The 18,757-nt window shown below is 37.3% G+C and overlaps 1 protein-coding gene across 1 annotated transcript in view; it reads right to left on the bottom strand.

The window, feature by feature from the left end:
- The window catches only part of LOC108548245 (dynein heavy chain 1, axonemal), a 59,000-nt gene that overhangs the window by 31,279 nt on the left and 8,964 nt on the right, over positions 1 to 18,757 (bottom strand). Inside the window, 9 exon segments of the mRNA XM_017901089.1 lie at positions 447 to 992; positions 1,727 to 1,859; positions 1,918 to 2,095; positions 2,510 to 2,830; positions 3,259 to 3,390; positions 12,764 to 13,088; positions 14,834 to 15,302; positions 16,636 to 16,895; positions 17,386 to 17,601. Of these exon segments, the coding sequence (XP_017756578.1) occupies positions 447 to 992; positions 1,727 to 1,859; positions 1,918 to 2,095; positions 2,510 to 2,830; positions 3,259 to 3,390; positions 12,764 to 13,088; positions 14,834 to 15,302; positions 16,636 to 16,895; positions 17,386 to 17,601 (2,580 nt within the window).

Genomic DNA, 18,757 nt, shown 5'->3' with positions numbered 1-18,757 from the left:
CCAATAACTTCTCTTTCAGCCAAAACCATTATAAATATCCGAACCTAGAGCAAAAGAAAATTAGTACTATTCTGAAAATTGAGCTCGTGAGTTACGTCTGTTTGTACCCTACCCGCGCACCGTGACAGGTGCATGGGCGTGAAGCGGACAGTTCTTGGGAAGAGTGATTAGAAGAGAGTAGTTGGAGGAGAAGTTTTAGAAGTGGTCAAAACTGAGTTGTATTTTAGTTGTAACGGGTTGAGTTGTAATTGTGTTGTTACGTCGAGTCGTAGTTGCAGTTGATACATCTATATTCGTAGGCTTAATTGTCACCACGTATTGTATTATTATTTTATTACTAATAAATAGTATTTACCACCACCTAGGTCTCTACAATATTTATTTCTTCCTTCTTCCATTTTCCTATCGACATTACTGTATATCGACTAGAGAAGAGTATATCTTACGTGACCCAGCAGTTCCTGGTAATAGTTAGGGAGAGTATTGGTCAAGATTCCATTCTCCACCTGCGCAGTCCAATATGTCTGGCCGCAACAAAGGGTCACCTGTCCAGGCCACATGTATACCCACACTTTCCTCGGAATCACTTTGATAACCTGCAGGGCCTCGCGAATGATCTCTCTGATGGTTTCACGCATCACTGTTTCCAGATCACCCAACCAATACTCCACGCTCCTCACAGGGTACATCGGTGGTTGAAGCACCACCTCCTCCCCTTCAGCGGAATACATACGGGTGATCTGCAGGTCCTCCTCGAATCTCACTTCGAGGATATTTTCGAAACACTTCCTGAGATGCGGCTGCACCGCTTGCACGTTCTTCGCCTGGGCTAGAATCTCCAGAAGCTCCTCGTCGCTGAGGAAATAGAATCGAGGGAACACTTTTCGCTTCATTTCCAGGTAGTTGGATAGACCTTTCTGTACCACTTCTAGCAGGCTCTGACACTCTTGCAGGCTCTCCAGGAGATTCTCATCGGGACATATCTTGATAATCTGTTGTAACAGCGTTTCTTACGTTAGGATGATGCTTTTAGGGTGATAATCGTTGCGATGGCAATACCGAAGACTCCTTCTAGCTAGACTTCTTGTAGCGGATTAACCCCTTGGCCTACGTGCTATCTCCCAATTGCGCAAAATGTTTATTTCTTATGACATGTATATTTCGGCGCAATAAAAGGAATTGTGAAATAGTAAACAACGTTTGGGCACAACTAGTAATTTTAAGACGACTGGGGCATAATCAGAATCTCTCGTGGTACAAATTCCTCACCACGAGTCGGACTCGTGATTTTCGCTTATGGCACATATTCCTCACCACGAGTCGGACTCGTGATTTTCGCTTATGGCACAAATTCCTCACCACGAGTCAGACTCGTGGTTTTCGCTTATGGCACAAATTCCGTACCACGAGTCTCACTCGTGGTTGTAGGCCAAAGGGTTAATCAATATACTTAACACAAAGGCACTGCCTACGTACAACCCTATAATCTACGATCAGACCCAACATATTGGACCTACGTGTGACTGACCCACCTAAGCGATATTGGTTTCGAAGTCAAGCACAAATCGGTAATTTTGATCAGATTAGCCATCATCTCTGTTATGTTTAGTAGTATGAACACGAGTTTACTTACCAAAGTTGTACAGTTATTTAAAATGACGGATGCTATAAATCCAGCTGGTATTAATAAATTAAACTATAGCAAATAAGTAAAAATTCGAATTACATAAGGGTTTTCATGAGCGTTCTTCATAATGCGTCTCCAGTTCCGTTCCATAGCGTTGTACTTCCTGGTCTCTGCTGGCAGCTGCACCTTAATGTCCTCCGAAGTGAATATTGGCTCCAGGTACATCCAATCCCTGGAAATTTGTGTCCTCACTGCCAAGTAACTTAACTACGGTCTAACACGGTCTTTACCTTTGCACCTGAAGCCATAAGATCAGTACTTCTTGCGTCAACTTTAGCTTCAACTCCCATTCGTTGATCTCGTCTTCGAAAGCAGTCTTCAGGGGGCTGAACGCTAGCTGCTGCACGCTGAGGATGTGATTGTCTAACAGCATCAACGTTTCCTCTGAGACTTTTATTATGTACGTGCCTGCATAATAGGAAGTATAAAATTAAAAGGTTTTACCAATAGACATTGTCGACGACGTAAATCACGTTAACCGTTTATAACAAATAATATATAGGATATAAAAGAATTTATTATACATCGATTATTGTAGATCTATTTATTTTTATTATTAAAAATTTCAACATGAAATATATATTTCCTTCAGAATTCAAATTCATTTTATTCAGATAATTTCATGGTAGGCACGTTCAATTAAAGACTAGCTGTATTTTCGACAATTTTCGATATTTTTGCGTGAAAAAAATAGCGTATATTCCTTAAATATAGGTCAAAATCCTGTCATAAATCTCGACGCAATAATGTCTTCGTGGTTCTCAAAAAAAAATCCTAAATACCTAGAAAATTGACCTCTAGACTTTAAAGAGATATATTCACCAGTGGCCTTATATGACAGTGTCTCCATAACAATTGTTTCCCATTCTTCTATCATTTTATTCAATGTTCGTTCCGTAGCATACTCTTTGGCTGCAGTTTCGGAAACAGTTTTTATCAGCTCCTCGAACTCCATAACACCGAGCATTAACAGCGATTTGAATGTTATAGTCGGCTTAAGCGCCATTTGTATTCCAGTCTGCGCGCTTAGCTGTTCGAAATGGCGGTCCTTCATTCCTGGATTTCGGAGCGCTTGTATCAGAGGGATATAGGGCTTGAACTCGTCTATTTGATCTCTTATTGCAATTGCTATTACTTGCACCTCTGTAAAAAAAATATTCGAATATTGCTCGAAGAGTAAAAATGTGTTCGATAGCAAGGGATACTTTCTAAATTAATTACACGTGAAAATATAAATGTAACCTTCTTATATTACGAAAAAATAGGTATAAATCAATTTCGTTGAAAAAAATACACAAATTTGTGTCGTGACTTTTATTATTCATTTTTAAACTGGGAGTATTTGCTTATTGATTACTCGAGTCACGAGTACTTTCTAAACTACCATTCTTTGGAAAAGAAAATAATTACGGATGAAATAAGTACCAGCAAGTGAAAATATAAATGTAATTACCTTTTTATATTACAAAAGGTAGATATAAAATAATATTCTTAAAAAATAAAGCAATTTCGTTCAAAAAATACATAAATTCGTAAGTTTTGTTATTGATTGTCAAATTGGGAACACTTACTTGGAAATTCTTGGAAGGTTCTAATTGCTCGAGTCATAACCCTGTACATATCAACAACGAGAGTATCGATCTGAGTGCCATCAACGTTCATCAGAGAATTGTCCATCCATATCTCGTGCCATCTAAGCCAGTCTATAAATAAAAATGAAAAGAATCAAATTCGTGACAAATTTAAAAGACTGTTTTAACACTAGATTTCCGGAACCCGTCAATTTGACGGAAGGGTTGTTCCAATTATACGATGGTAAAAGAGTCAGTTAACTTATATTACGACTGTTAATATAATATATAATTGTTTTTAAATTAAACTAATCGTTAAAAGAAAAATGGCACGTGGTTTCCTTTACCTGTCAATTTCACAGGTGTCCTTAGAAATAGGTGCACAGCTAGCGTCCGTAAACCTAGTGTTAATTAATACAGTCTAAGATATTACAGTTTCAATCAATTCTGAGTTCTCTGAACGAACTGAGTATTATGTTCTCTATATCAGAGCTATAACTGAACAAAATCGACGTCGATATTGAATTTTGTTCTTCGTAAAAGGTATCATTTTTATGAGTTTCGCTTCACCGTGAAAAGTACACGTTCATAACAGATCTTCCGAGTATAAAAATAAATTGGATAAAAATTGTGTGGGTAGAAAAGTAATTACAAATAGCTATTCCAGCAATGGAAACTAATCTTCAGCTATTCCAGCCATGGAAACTAATTTTTCACTCGCTACAGTCCATTCCGTATGATTTATGCGTGTAGTTTATACGAAAAGTATGAAAAATTCGAGAATCCAGTGTTCCTGGTGTCTCTGAATCCATACACTTTGACTGTCACGCACTTTTCATATGGGGGCCACGATAAAATTCCCATTATTCTTGGGATATAATGACGAATTATCAAACAATATTGCAAAAAAAATATAGTGCGAATTATTAATGTCTTCCGTTCAAAATCTCTATTTATTTGCGTCTTTCAAATATTCAAAAATTGGTTGGAATAAAACAAATGTAAATTTAGAAAATTAGGACATTGGTGACCACCATGGCCTCACTGAGAAGACAAGTGCCAGTTTCTAATGACCACCATGGTAGTTTGAATTTATAAGGAGAGTGCAAGTCGTTCGGGTCACCGATTTAGTTGAAACTTTGCAGATTTGTAGATTTCGTCATGCAATTCAAGAATATATATAATTATAGCCGCCACTACTTAATACTTTTTGAGATATTTACGATTAAAGTCTTATTACTTCCGTACCTACAGATTTATTTCCAATGATTTTCAAGCGACGTTGTTGCCTAATAGGGACACCCAAAAATTCCTATGAATCAGGTTCCCGAGGTTCGATTCTTGTTTATAGTTAGTAATTTTTTTCAATCTATTTTTTATTTTGTATTCATTTTGCATCTATGAAAACATTGTAAGTAAACAATTGTAAATAAAATTTCTTAATAAAAAAATTTACTTTCTACGCTTTCTTATGTAAGTATATATTTATTACAAAATAATAAGAATATTATGCGAGAAAAACAGTTTTCTATAGCAATCTTATTTACTACAGAAAGAAAACGAAGATATAAATAATCATTAGATACAGGAAATACAAAACCTATCGCTCATATAAGTAGTAATTATTAAATTAAACATTGTATAAGAATCTTGCTATAATTCCAATTTTGCTGTGCAACTACAAATGTTCATGAATTAATTACAAAAACTTGGAAATTTATTAATTTTCTACTACGGAATTGATTTATGAAGATGTTCAATTTTTACTGTCTGTTCAGATGAAAAGTTTTGCCGTCTGCGATCAGCACCATCTATGATTTTGGAACCTAAACTAAGAAAAGTAATAGGAACACAGAATAGGCGAGAAGGTCGTCGAAGAGCTCGTCAAATGATAGACAAGGACAGAGAGGGGATAGAAATGGATAGAAAAGCTCCGACAGTGAAAAGTTAACGAATTACTCAATTTCCCTGATTAATTTATGAACTTTTATAATTGCACTGCACAGCTGGAACTTTAAGCAACATTCTTATACAATTTTCATCAAAAATTTACCGCTAATTGGTTAGTCATTAATTATTGTTTGATTGCGTACATGACTTCGTAACAACGACCGTCACGATCTTCCGTGAAAATATTTAATACTAAACGAAACTAGAAACAAAATGTGAACAAAAATGATATGTGAACATGCCCTAGGATATCGTTTATATAATGCGTGCATGAAGTTCATAAATTGATTACGCAGAAAATGTATGTACGGTAAGAATTCAAACAGCCTGTGCAATAGTCACTAATAATTAATTAATTAGGGACAAATTTATATCCAAAATTATATTGGAAAGTTCTTGAAGGATCTGCCTTTACGATGCAATTATAAAAGTTCATAACTTAATCATAGATATTGAGTAATTTATTAATTTTCCACTGCCGAATTGGTTTATTAGGAAGTATCAGGAGCAAATAACCAGAGTCAGTAACCTATCAAGAAAATAAATGTCATCTATGACTTTTGAACTCGAAGCACGGATTAGGTAGAAAGGACATAGATTGCGCCTGGTGGTCGCCTAAATCCACGTAAAACAATAAAACGACATAAATAACTAACACATTCTCTTCCCTTCTTTTTATTCACTTAAGAATCCATAAAGTTTTCTACATTCTTTAATAAATTCAGCCCAAACAGTGGTTTTAATTAGGCAGTCAGCATTCATTTCTATACCTGGCAGACGACAAATATGCAAAGGTACGTCTTTACAGCGCAATTATAAAAGTGCGTAAATTAACCATAGAAATTACGTGATTTGTTAATTTTTCTGCAAGTGAACAGTAGAGTGCATAGGAAATGAGAAAAAATTACAAACAAACGCTGGTTGTGTTTATGTAGGTGTAAATGCATCACGCAAATGAATATACGTCTTTGCATTAACATAACCTTCAGTTGTAATTAAGCAGTGTAAGTTATGAGCCATTACTTTCCCGCTTTTTCTTAGTGATAGCAGAGCTTGGTTGAAAAAAGAAAATATTGTGTTGAAATAAACAGGCACATGCAACAGTAGAAAAATATTGGATTCATGGAATATCACCAGCATAGAGACATTAGATGTCAAAAATTATATTTTATAGCGAGAAAGAATTGAAGCAGCAATACAAATATGATATGATATGTCTATTGGATTCTAGGTTGGCTAACCATATAACATACAAGATAGAAATCTTTGATGGTCAAATAAAGATTTAGAAAATGGAGATGACTTGGGCAGACAAAAAGGAATGAAATTAATTTAGGTAGTGGCCCCTTGTAACAACTAAATATAGACAATACAGTGAGATTGCAAGGTATGTTATATTGTTTATCTAAATAAATATTAATATCTGTGGTCAAAGTCAATGATCATCGCTAATGTGTTATGTTTCAGAATTATGGAGTTAAGGTAGATAAAGAAAAGAGAATGGCTGGCAAGAAAGCAATGAAAAGGGGAACGACATATTATGTCGAATCAAGAAACAGGAAAGGGGCAGCATATGTATCACAGAGAAGGATGTGTGGCATGGACATTCAAATGTAAGAATCATTGAAGAAATAGAGAATGGTCTCTCAGATCGAACTGCGCAATTTACGTTTTTGGCTTCTAGTTCTTGAATTAGGCTTTTTCGATTGGATTTTTCGACTGATTCGTGTAGAGCGTTTCTTTCGTTAACAGAATTGTATATTTTTTATCGGCTTGGAGCGTGCGTTTTCGTGAAATAGTGCCGGATGTGTTAGTGGCTGTCAGATCGTGCTGCGCAATATGCTTTTTTGGCTTCTAGTTTTTGAATTAGGCTTTTTGGATCGGATTTTTCCACTGATTCGCGTAGAGTGATTTTTTCCTTAACAGGATTGGATATTTTTTTTCGATTTCGAGCGTGCGTTTTCGAGAAATAGTGCCGGAAGTGTCAGTGGCTCTCAGATCGAACTGCGCAATTTACGTTTTTGGCTTCTAGTTCTTGAATTAGGCTTTTTCGATTGGATTTTTCGACTGATTCGTGTAGAGCGTTTCTTTCGTTAACAGAATTGTATATTTTTTATCGGCTTGGAGCGTGCGTTTTCGTGAAATAGTGCCGGATGTGTTAGTGGCTGTCAGATCGTGCTGCGCAATATGCTTTTTTGGCTTCTAGTTTTTGAATTAGGCTTTTTGGATCGGATTTTTCCACTGATTCGCGTAGAGTGATTTTTTCCTTAACAGGATTGGATATTTTTTTTCGATTTCGAGCGTGCGTTTTCGAGAAATAGTGCCGGAAGTGTCAGTGGCTCTCAGATCGAACTGCGCAATTTACGTTTTTGGCTTCTAGTTCTTGAATTAGGCTTTTTCGATTGGATTTTTCGACTGATTCGTGTAGAGCGTTTCTTTCGTTAACAGAATTGTATATTTTTTATCGGCTTGGAGCGTGCGTTTTCGTGAAATAGTGCCGGATGTGTTAGTGGCTGTCAGATCGTGCTGCGCAATATGCTTTTTTGGCTTCTAGTTTTTGAATTAGGCTTTTTGGATCGGATTTTTCCACTGATTCGCGTAGAGTGATTTTTTCCTTAACAGGATTGGATATTTTTTTTCGATTTCGAGCGTGCGTTTTCGAGAAATAGTGCCGGAAGTGTCAGTGGCTCTCAGATCGAACTGCGCAATTTACGTTTTTGGCTTCTAGTTCTTGAATTAGGCTTTTTCGATTGGATTTTTCGACTGATTCGTGTAGAGCGTTTCTTTCGTTAACAGAATTGTATATTTTTTATCGGCTTGGAGCGTGCGTTTTCGTGAAATAGTGCCGGATGTGTTAGTGGCTGTCAGATCGTGCTGCGCAATATGCTTTTTTGGCTTCTAGTTTTTGAATTAGGCTTTTTGGATCGGATTTTTCCACTGATTCGCGTAGAGTGATTTTTTCCTTAACAGGATTGGATATTTTTTTTCGATTTCGAGCGTGCGTTTTCGAGAAATAGTGCCGGAAGTGTCAGTGGCTCTCAGATCGAACTGCGCAATTTACGTTTTTGGCTTCTAGTTCTTGAATTAGGCTTTTTCGATTGGATTTTTCGACTGATTCGTGTAGAGCGTTTCTTTCGTTAACAGAATTGTATATTTTTTATCGGCTTGGAGCGTGCGTTTTCGTGAAATAGTGCCGGATGTGTTAGTGGCTGTCAGATCGTGCTGCGCAATATGCTTTTTTGGCTTCTAGTTTTTGAATTAGGCTTTTTGGATCGGATTTTTCCACTGATTCGCGTAGAGTGATTTTTTCCTTAACAGGATTGGATATTTTTTTTCGATTTCGAGCGTGCGTTTTCGAGAAATAGTGCCGGAAGTGTCAGTGGCTCTCAGATCGAACTGCGCAATTTACGTTTTTGGCTTCTAGTTCTTGAATTAGGCTTTTTCGATTGGATTTTTCGACTGATTCGTGTAGAGCGTTTCTTTCGTTAACAGAATTGTATATTTTTTATCGGCTTGGAGCGTGCGTTTTCGTGAAATAGTGCCGGATGTGTTAGTGGCTGTCAGATCGTGCTGCGCAATATGCTTTTTTGGCTTCTAGTTTTTGAATTAGGCTTTTTGGATCGGATTTTTCCACTGATTCGCGTAGAGTGATTTTTTCCTTAACAGGATTGGATATTTTTTTTCGATTTCGAGCGTGCGTTTTCGAGAAATAGTGCCGGAAGTGTCAGTGGCTCTCAGATCGAACTGCGCAATTTACGTTTTTGGCTTCTAGTTCTTGAATTAGGCTTTTTCGATTGGATTTTTCGACTGATTCGTGTAGAGCGTTTCTTTCGTTAACAGAATTGTATATTTTTTATCGGCTTGGAGCGTGCGTTTTCGTGAAATAGTGCCGGATGTGTTAGTGGCTGTCAGATCGTGCTGCGCAATATGCTTTTTTGGCTTCTAGTTTTTGAATTAGGCTTTTTGGATCGGATTTTTCCACTGATTCGCGTAGAGTGATTTTTTCCTTAACAGGATTGGATATTTTTTTTCGATTTCGAGCGTGCGTTTTCGAGAAATAGTGCCGGAAGTGTCAGTGGCTCTCAGATCGAACTGCGCAATTTACGTTTTTGGCTTCTAGTTCTTGAATTAGGCTTTTTCGATTGGATTTTTCGACTGATTCGTGTAGAGCGTTTCTTTCGTTAACAGAATTGTATATTTTTTATCGGCTTGGAGCGTGCGTTTTCGTGAAATAGTGCCGGATGTGTTAGTGGCTGTCAGATCGTGCTGCGCAATATGCTTTTTTGGCTTCTAGTTTTTGAATTAGGCTTTTTGGATCGGATTTTTCCACTGATTCGCGTAGAGTGATTTTTTCCTTAACAGGATTGGATATTTTTTTTCGATTTCGAGCGTGCGTTTTCGAGAAATAGTGCCGGAAGTGTCAGTGGCTCTCAGATCGAACTGCGCAATTTACGTTTTTGGCTTCTAGTTCTTGAATTAGGCTTTTTCGATTGGATTTTTCGACTGATTCGTGTAGAGCGTTTCTTTCGTTAACAGAATTGTATATTTTTTATCGGCTTGGAGCGTGCGTTTTCGTGAAATAGTGCCGGATGTGTTAGTGGCTGTCAGATCGTGCTGCGCAATATGCTTTTTTGGCTTCTAGTTTTTGAATTAGGCTTTTTGGATCGGATTTTTCCACTGATTCGCGTAGAGTGATTTTTTCCTTAACAGGATTGGATATTTTTTTTCGATTTCGAGCGTGCGTTTTCGAGAAATAGTGCCGGAAGTGTCAGTGGCTCTCAGATCGAACTGCGCAATTTACGTTTTTGGCTTCTAGTTCTTGAATTAGGCTTTTTCGATTGGATTTTTCGACTGATTCGTGTAGAGCGTTTCTTTCGTTAACAGAATTGTATATTTTTTATCGGCTTGGAGCGTGCGTTTTCGTGAAATAGTGCCGGATGTGTTAGTGGCTGTCAGATCGTGCTGCGCAATATGCTTTTTTGGCTTCTAGTTTTTGAATTAGGCTTTTTGGATCGGATTTTTCCACTGATTCGCGTAGAGTGATTTTTTCCTTAACAGGATTGGATATTTTTTTTCGATTTCGAGCGTGCGTTTTCGAGAAATAGTGCCGGAAGTGTCAGTGGCTCTCAGATCGAACTGCGCAATTTACGTTTTTGGCTTCTAGTTCTTGAATTAGGCTTTTTCGATTGGATTTTTCGACTGATTCGTGTAGAGCGTTTCTTTCGTTAACAGAATTGTATATTTTTTATCGGCTTGGAGCGTGCGTTTTCGTGAAATAGTGCCGGATGTGTTAGTGGCTGTCAGATCGTGCTGCGCAATATGCTTTTTTGGCTTCTAGTTTTTGAATTAGGCTTTTTGGATCGGATTTTTCCACTGATTCGCGTAGAGTGATTTTTTCCTTAACAGGATTGGATATTTTTTTTCGATTTCGAGCGTGCGTTTTCGAGAAATAGTGCCGGAAGTGTCAGTGGCTCTCAGATCGAACTGCGCAATTTACGTTTTTGGCTTCTAGTTCTTGAATTAGGCTTTTTCGATTGGATTTTTCGACTGATTCGTGTAGAGCGTTTCTTTCGTTAACAGAATTGTATATTTTTTATCGGCTTGGAGCGTGCGTTTTCGTGAAATAGTGCCGGATGTGTTAGTGGCTGTCAGATCGTGCTGCGCAATATGCTTTTTTGGCTTCTAGTTTTTGAATTAGGCTTTTTGGATCGGATTTTTCCACTGATTCGCGTAGAGTGATTTTTTCCTTAACAGGATTGGATATTTTTTTTCGATTTCGAGCGTGCGTTTTCGAGAAATAGTGCCGGAAGTGTCAGTGGCTCTCAGATCGAACTGCGCAATTTACGTTTTTGGCTTCTAGTTCTTGAATTAGGCTTTTTCGATTGGATTTTTCGACTGATTCGTGTAGAGCGTTTCTTTCGTTAACAGAATTGTATATTTTTTATCGGCTTGGAGCGTGCGTTTTCGTGAAATAGTGCCGGATGTGTTAGTGGCTGTCAGATCGTGCTGCGCAATATGCTTTTTTGGCTTCTAGTTTTTGAATTAGGCTTTTTGGATCGGATTTTTCCACTGATTCGCGTAGAGTGATTTTTTCCTTAACAGGATTGGATATTTTTTTTCGATTTCGAGCGTGCGTTTTCGAGAAATAGTGCCGGAAGTGTCAGTGGCTCTCAGATCGAACTGCGCAATTTACGTTTTTGGCTTCTAGTTCTTGAATTAGGCTTTTTCGATTGGATTTTTCGACTGATTCGTGTAGAGCGTTTCTTTCGTTAACAGAATTGTATATTTTTTATCGGCTTGGAGCGTGCGTTTTCGTGAAATAGTGCCGGATGTGTTAGTGGCTGTCAGATCGTGCTGCGCAATATGCTTTTTTGGCTTCTAGTTTTTGAATTAGGCTTTTTGGATCGGATTTTTCCACTGATTCGCGTAGAGTGATTTTTTCCTTAACAGGATTGGATATTTTTTTTCGATTTCGAGCGTGCGTTTTCGAGAAATAGTGCCGGAAGTGTCAGTGGCTCTCAGATCGAACTGCGCAATTTACGTTTTTGGCTTCTAGTTCTTGAATTAGGCTTTTTCGATTGGATTTTTCGACTGATTCGTGTAGAGCGTTTCTTTCGTTAACAGAATTGTATATTTTTTATCGGCTTGGAGCGTGCGTTTTCGTGAAATAGTGCCGGATGTGTTAGTGGCTGTCAGATCGTGCTGCGCAATATGCTTTTTTGGCTTCTAGTTTTTGAATTAGGCTTTTTGGATCGGATTTTTCCACTGATTCGCGTAGAGTGATTTTTTCCTTAACAGGATTGGATATTTTTTTTCGATTTCGAGCGTGCGTTTTCGAGAAATAGTGCCGGAAGTGTCAGTGGCTCTCAGATCGAACTGCGCAATTTACGTTTTTGGCTTCTAGTTCTTGAATTAGGCTTTTTCGATTGGATTTTTCGACTGATTCGTGTAGAGTGATTCTTTCGTTAACAGAATTGTATATTTTTTATCGGCTTGGAGCGTGCGTTTTCGTGAAATAGTGCCGGATGTGTTAGTGGCTGTCAGATCGTGCTGCGCAATATGCTTTTTTGGCTTCTAGTTTTTGAATTAGGCTTTTAGGATCGGATTTTTCCACTGATTCGCGTAGAGTGATTTTTTCCTTAACGGGATTGGATATTTTTTATCGGCTTCGAGCGTGCGTTTTCGTGAAATAGTGCCGGAAGTGTCAGTGGCTGTCAGATCGTGCTGCGCAATTCACTTTTTTGCTTTCTATTTTCAAAATTGGGCTTTCGGAACCGGATGTTTTTATTTATGTATTGTGTCAAAGTCTAAAGTCAGTTTATAAGAGTCAGTTTTAGAAAAATCAGAAGATTATGTCCATGGCGAATGTTCCTTGTTTCATAGCCAGCCGTCGTCATTCTATTTGTAAGTTTATTTTATTCTTTTAGGAAGCCAATAATCTACACAATCCATTAAGTCAATCCACCCAAAATCCTATCCTACATTAATGACTTTTAATCAACTTTGTTAATTTTCAGAAACACTATTTGAAATTAAAAAAATGACGTGTGCTTGCCTGAGGCAGTGATCCATAGACTTCTGTAAGGTTCAAATTCCCTCATGAGTTTGTGCAGATGTTCAAAGGGCTCCACTTTCATGCCAAACAGCTTTTGTCGTTCGTTTAGCAACAGCCCCGTCTCTCGACAATCGGCCATAATTTTCCAGATTCGCTTCACGTCGAGTGCCGTTTCGTGTATGCGGTTAATATCTGTTTGAAGAGCTATATTTGCCACGTTGCTCACTAAGGTGTCTACCTTCTCTTCTAGCAGGACCTCATCCTGCAGCTGGATCTTGTAGAACTTGTCCTGCTCCTCCACCAATTGTTCGTTCGTCTCAGCGACCTAGAAAAATATGCAATTACTCGTACTAGATGCAGGAAGATTGGAGAAACTTTAGCCAGCTGATCTACCGAGGAATTGGAGTACCCTTTGTCACTGGTAGAGGACTCACAGCGTCAAACCAGTGCCGTGGTATACTTGTAAGTGCAAATTAGGTTATAGAATTATTATTTTGGTGGCTAATCAGTGAGTTGATAAAAGGAAAAGAAAATAACTGTCATCACTTTTGATTTTATTCCCTTCTCCGCAGATGCCATCTGAGATGCCTGATATACGTTGTACGCGATAGAAAAATAGACAAAGAGGTAAAGTGAAACTTCACTGACGACGAAAATAATTAATACCCCTTGTTTGATCGATGTTCCTTCGATGAGCTAAATATAGAGGAAGACAGATGCCTGAAAGGAGTACATAACATGCAATTCATCAACAGACACCCTTACCTAGCGCACAGAGGAACTTGTTAACGTCAAAGTAAACACAATCGTGTACCAGCCTTTACGTGTTCAAGGTGACATTTAACACGGTGATCGTGTTGATTCGCTAATCACGCGCTTCTGTGATGCAGATATCTGCTACGCATTCCAACACGACTGTTTTTCTAGAATAGAATATAGCATTTTTCCCTCCATCGTCAAGCATTTTCCTAATTCATTGCTTTCCTGACCTCTATTAATATGTTATACGTAGCGGAATTGCGATTATCGCGAAGTTGAAGCGAATAGGTTAAGTTTTCGAGACGATTTTGAGTTTCTGGCGGCGCCATTTTGAGGACAAAAGTCGCATAAAGATCGTTAGAGGGCTTCTCGAGCGTTTTCACGATACATCTAATCGAATATCTTGCGTTGATACTGTGAGAAATTTTACATAACCTAATTTGTACCGCCACCTTGTTATTCTAAACACGGACATGCTTATTATTTCTTTTCTTATTAATAAATTCCAGAATTTTATTGAATTACACATGTTCTCCCTGCAATTTTAATTATAATATATATATTAATAAATGTATTAATAATTGAATTGAGTATGAGAGATCAATTAGGCGGTTAGTGTATAGACGTAAAATCAACCTAACCTGTATGTAAGTCTGTGAATAATAAACGTGTCAGATATTCAAGTATATGTATACGTATGGTTATTAAATATGGCTCCATTTCATGAAGCCATATTGCACTGTTAATAATTGATAAGACCAGTAAATGACAGCATGCTGAAGCTTTAATACGGCATTGAATTCATGTAAAAAATAAATGTAAACGGTTGTACGTGTTTTATACAACATATACAACAGGAGAAATTCAATACGTGTAGCTTATAAGAAATATTTTCCTTTCTCGATTGCAAAAATCTTCCAGCAATTTTGTAATTATTGGAAAAAGGATCTAATGTGAAACACACACACATGCACAGGCACACACACAAAGTTATTAATGTCTTCTATTCAAAATTCTCTATTCATTTACACTGTTCAAATATTCAAAAATTGGTTGGAATGAAACACATATGATAATATATAACAATGGTGACCACCATGGTCTCACTGAGAAAACAAGTATGGTCACTGATGTCCACCGTGGCAGTGAATGTGTGTTAATTAGCAACTAAATTATCCACGTTGTCACTGCATACCTTCCTAACATAACCTCTTCTTCTCCTCTGACTCTAAAATACTATTCAAACTTTAAAATATTTCTCCACCTAACTTCTCAAACAATCCAATAAAATAATTCAATAAAAATCCTCACCTCTTTCTCAATCTGAAGGGGTGATCCAATGGCTTCCCACTTCGCCTGGAAGTCTTCATCGGATATGTTCCAATAGAATATATCAAGAACGTCGAAATCAAATTTCAATGTGCTCATTCTCTCTTCAAGATCGCGAACTCGAAGCGGTATTGTCTCCATCCATTCACGTATCTCGAATATATGCTCGATACTCTGCGGCACTTCTTTCAATTTATACCTTATCTGCGTGTATTCCTCGAGGATGCTATCAACCGAGTCCCGTAGCCTCTCGGTGAGCATAACGAGCAAACTCGTGGCGCATTTGTAGCGTTTCTGCATGAGGAAATCCTTTAAGGGAAGAACGTTCACCAAGAAAGCACCGATGGGTATGGTGTTCGGCAGGGTGACCTTGAGATTCTCTTCCATCGTGATGTGAAACGCAATTTCATCCTTTATCTCGGCAGTGCTCAGCTCCTCCGCCTTGTAGTCCCTCGAATATCGAAATGGAATTTCATTTAGTTCGGGAATAAATCAACTCAGGCTTCCGACCGAGTTCGGCAAGCGGAATTATTTGACAAGCTTAGCATAGGATATATTTAGTTCCGCGGGAGGAGAAGAATTCGATTAATTGCTGTAAGGAGGATTCCGCATTTCAGGCTCCTCTTGCACCCTGCTAGGGTCCTGGTTACTTTACCATTCTGCCTATTCTCTTTTAAAATAGAAGTTGTTCTGTCGCGGAACAAGGAAGACCCGTTACGGTCTTCCAACAGCCAGGGTCAAACAATTCGGCATGGAAATTTTCCTCTCCATGCCTTCAGCATGTTTGAATGCTTTTACCTTTATTCTGACTTCTCGTGTCGCGGAACACGAGAATCCTGGAAATCCCTAATTTAACGAAATTAGGCGACGGCTCTTAAGACTTGGCTGACAATAGGCCTGAGGACTCCACGTGGTCCGCACACGTTGGAAGCCTCAGGCCCTCGCTAGGGGCCATAAACGACCGATGGGTTCACCAGCGCGTGGGTGGACCCCACGTACCTCACCTTGGAGGAGAGGGTTTCCTCCACTATCGTCTTCCTTTTGGGGGAACCTTCCCTTCCTCCAAGGTGATCGATTCGCGGACCAAGGGAACGCCCTTGGTCAAATCAGCCAATTATATTTGGCGAGCTCCCGATTTTTCCTAAGACCGATCTTAGGAAGATCGAGGAGCTCACACTTCCTTTCGAATCATCGAAGAGAGCAGTTAGCTTCGAATCGTCGAAGACACGCTTCTAAACAAAACCTCATAGAGAACGGCTCATGCCTAGAGTACCAGAGTTTAGCGTTCGACTCCAGCCGAGATCTTGCTTTTGCTCGTGCTAATTGAAACAGTTGTCCAAGATTAATTTGGCGGGCAACACAGCGAGGTCGCGAGACGGATTTACAATCCGTTTGAATACATCAAAGGATTCAAACGCGACGTAACAGAAGTCGTAGATAGAATACATATCCTCTTATCTCGGTTTTATGACGAATTTACGGATGGAAATTTTATGGTTAATTTACGGTATTATCGAAATTTGTCGTTCACACCCCTAAAGGGTGTCCCAAAATTCGCGCAAGATTTGAATTTCGCGCCATTTGTGCGGTGAAGCGTTGTCAACGAAGAAAATAATACAGTGTGACATTTCAGGATTATTAAAAATGTAGAGCTACGTGAAAAAGCAATTCAATTTATTTAATTAAAAATCTGTGTCTTCTATTAAAATTACTTCTTGCGTGAATTTTGGAACACAATAGATAGATATAAGCTAATTAATCTAATTTGATTTTGGTATACTTACTCGATGTACTTCTCGATGTCGAGATTGAAGAATAGTTGGTATCGAAGGTATTCCTTTGCGTATGCTTTTAAGGGTATCGTAGACTTTTGGTAAGCTATTTTCAGGATATCGCGAACTCTGCATACCTGATCTTCGAGCAGTCCAACGGAACTCAAGAAAATGTCACTAGGGAATTTCAGTCTCGGAAGCAGGAAGGGATGCACTTGTCTGACTTGGTGGCAGGCAATCAGTGCGTTATCGTACAAGGTAACGATACTTTCCTTGGAAGGGTAAGAGATGCATGAAATGCAAAATTTGCAAATAAGATCTTCGCATACATACTTACGCGAAATATCATTTTCTCAAAAAACGAAAAAACTATGTTAAATATATTCACGTTATTTTTCACCACGTTAATAGTGTTCTATACTATTCTACTATTACAATACTGTACATAATTTTATTCGCATTCTCTAATAATTAAATAATTTTATTACCTAGGATATATAATTATCCATTCGTAATTATCATAATTATAAATATCAATTGAATTAATAATTACGGATGAAATTTATATTAATTTTGTTCTAATTATAATTAATGTAATTAATTTAATGAATCTAATATTAATTTCGTTTATAATATTTAGTAATACTAAAATTCTGATTTCACTACTTTTTCATTTTGAAATTTGTCTCTTAAGCAGTGTCTTTGAGGAATCGAGGGTAGGGATAGAGAGTGAGATGAAAGTGACGTAAACAAAGTATTTACCACAAATTTCTCTGGATCTCTAGTGTAAAACACATTCTCTTCGTCCATTTGCAGATCAATAATGAAGATGGGACTGCTGACAGGCTTGAATTGGGTGTTAATGAGATCGTTACCCCATGTAAACGATTCGTCTACATCCAGAACGCACAGTGCTGGAGTCACCATGATGTCTCTGTATAGCTTGATGGAATTCTCCACCAGAATCCTCAGAGCATACTAATTACGAGATATGAATAATGCAAATTAGGTAACTTATAAGAACACGTTTAATATTATTTCTATGTTGCGAAAAATATTAATTCCGGATTAAATAATTATTCTAATGATTCGCTTAAAAGAAGAACAAAAATTTTCTCTTAAATTTGAATTGTCGTGTCATGGTCATGTAAATTACCTAATTTGTATTGTTTAATATTATTTCTATGTTGCGAAAGATATTAATTCTGGATTAAATAATTATTTTAATGATTCGCTTAAAAGAAGAACAAAATTGGTTATTACTTGAACTTATAATGTATTTATGTTAACAAGTACCTGTGATTTGCAAAATATTTATAAATTATTACACTGATCTTTAATAACAAATTGTTCATAGCGTAAATTTGTAATAAAAGTGAAAAAATTAATAAATTATTGGCCATTACTTGAATTTAGAACGTATTCGTATTAAAATGTATCTATAATTTACAAAAAGTTTACAAATTATTACACTGACTGTTAATAACAAATTAATATTGATAATAATAAGTTATTCGTACCGTAAATTTATAATAAAAATGAAAAAATTTAATAAATTACTAGCTATTACGTAAATTTATAAAGTACTTGTATTAAAATATATCTATAATTTACAAAAAGTTTATAAATTATTACACTGATTGTTAATAACAAATTAATTTTGTTAATAACAAATCGTCCAGAATGTAAACTTATAGTAACAATAAAAAAATTAATACATTATTGTTTATTAACACGGAGAAATAAACATTAATGCAATCGGTGAAGTTTGGAAATTTTTTATCGGGGTGGGGGACTCGGCCGATCGGAGGCTATATAAAGGGCGACGCGACGCAGGTAAACTCATTTGTCGGTTCGACTTCGGAAGTGTAACATCTAAATTTTCGAAGTGCGCGAGGGGTGGGAGTTCGAAAGTGAGGTTGGGGCTAGCCACCCCACCCTCACCCCACCCCATTAAACCATTTACTAATCTTTTTTTTTGTTTTCAGGTATTAATATTTTTTTTTTGTTTTCAGGTTCTAATTATTTTATTTTTTTTCAGATTTTAATAATTTTTTATTTTTTTAGATTTCTTTTGGTTTTTATTTATTTTTATTTGACCATTCGAATATTTCGTATAATATTCGAATGTCTC

The sequence above is a fragment of the Eufriesea mexicana genome, unplaced genomic scaffold (assembly GCF_001483705.2).
Source record: "Eufriesea mexicana isolate 0111107269 unplaced genomic scaffold, ASM148370v2 scaffold1490, whole genome shotgun sequence".
Lineage (NCBI taxonomy): Eukaryota > Metazoa > Arthropoda > Insecta > Hymenoptera > Apidae > Eufriesea > Eufriesea mexicana.
This window is presented reverse-complemented; position numbering and strand designations above follow the sequence as displayed.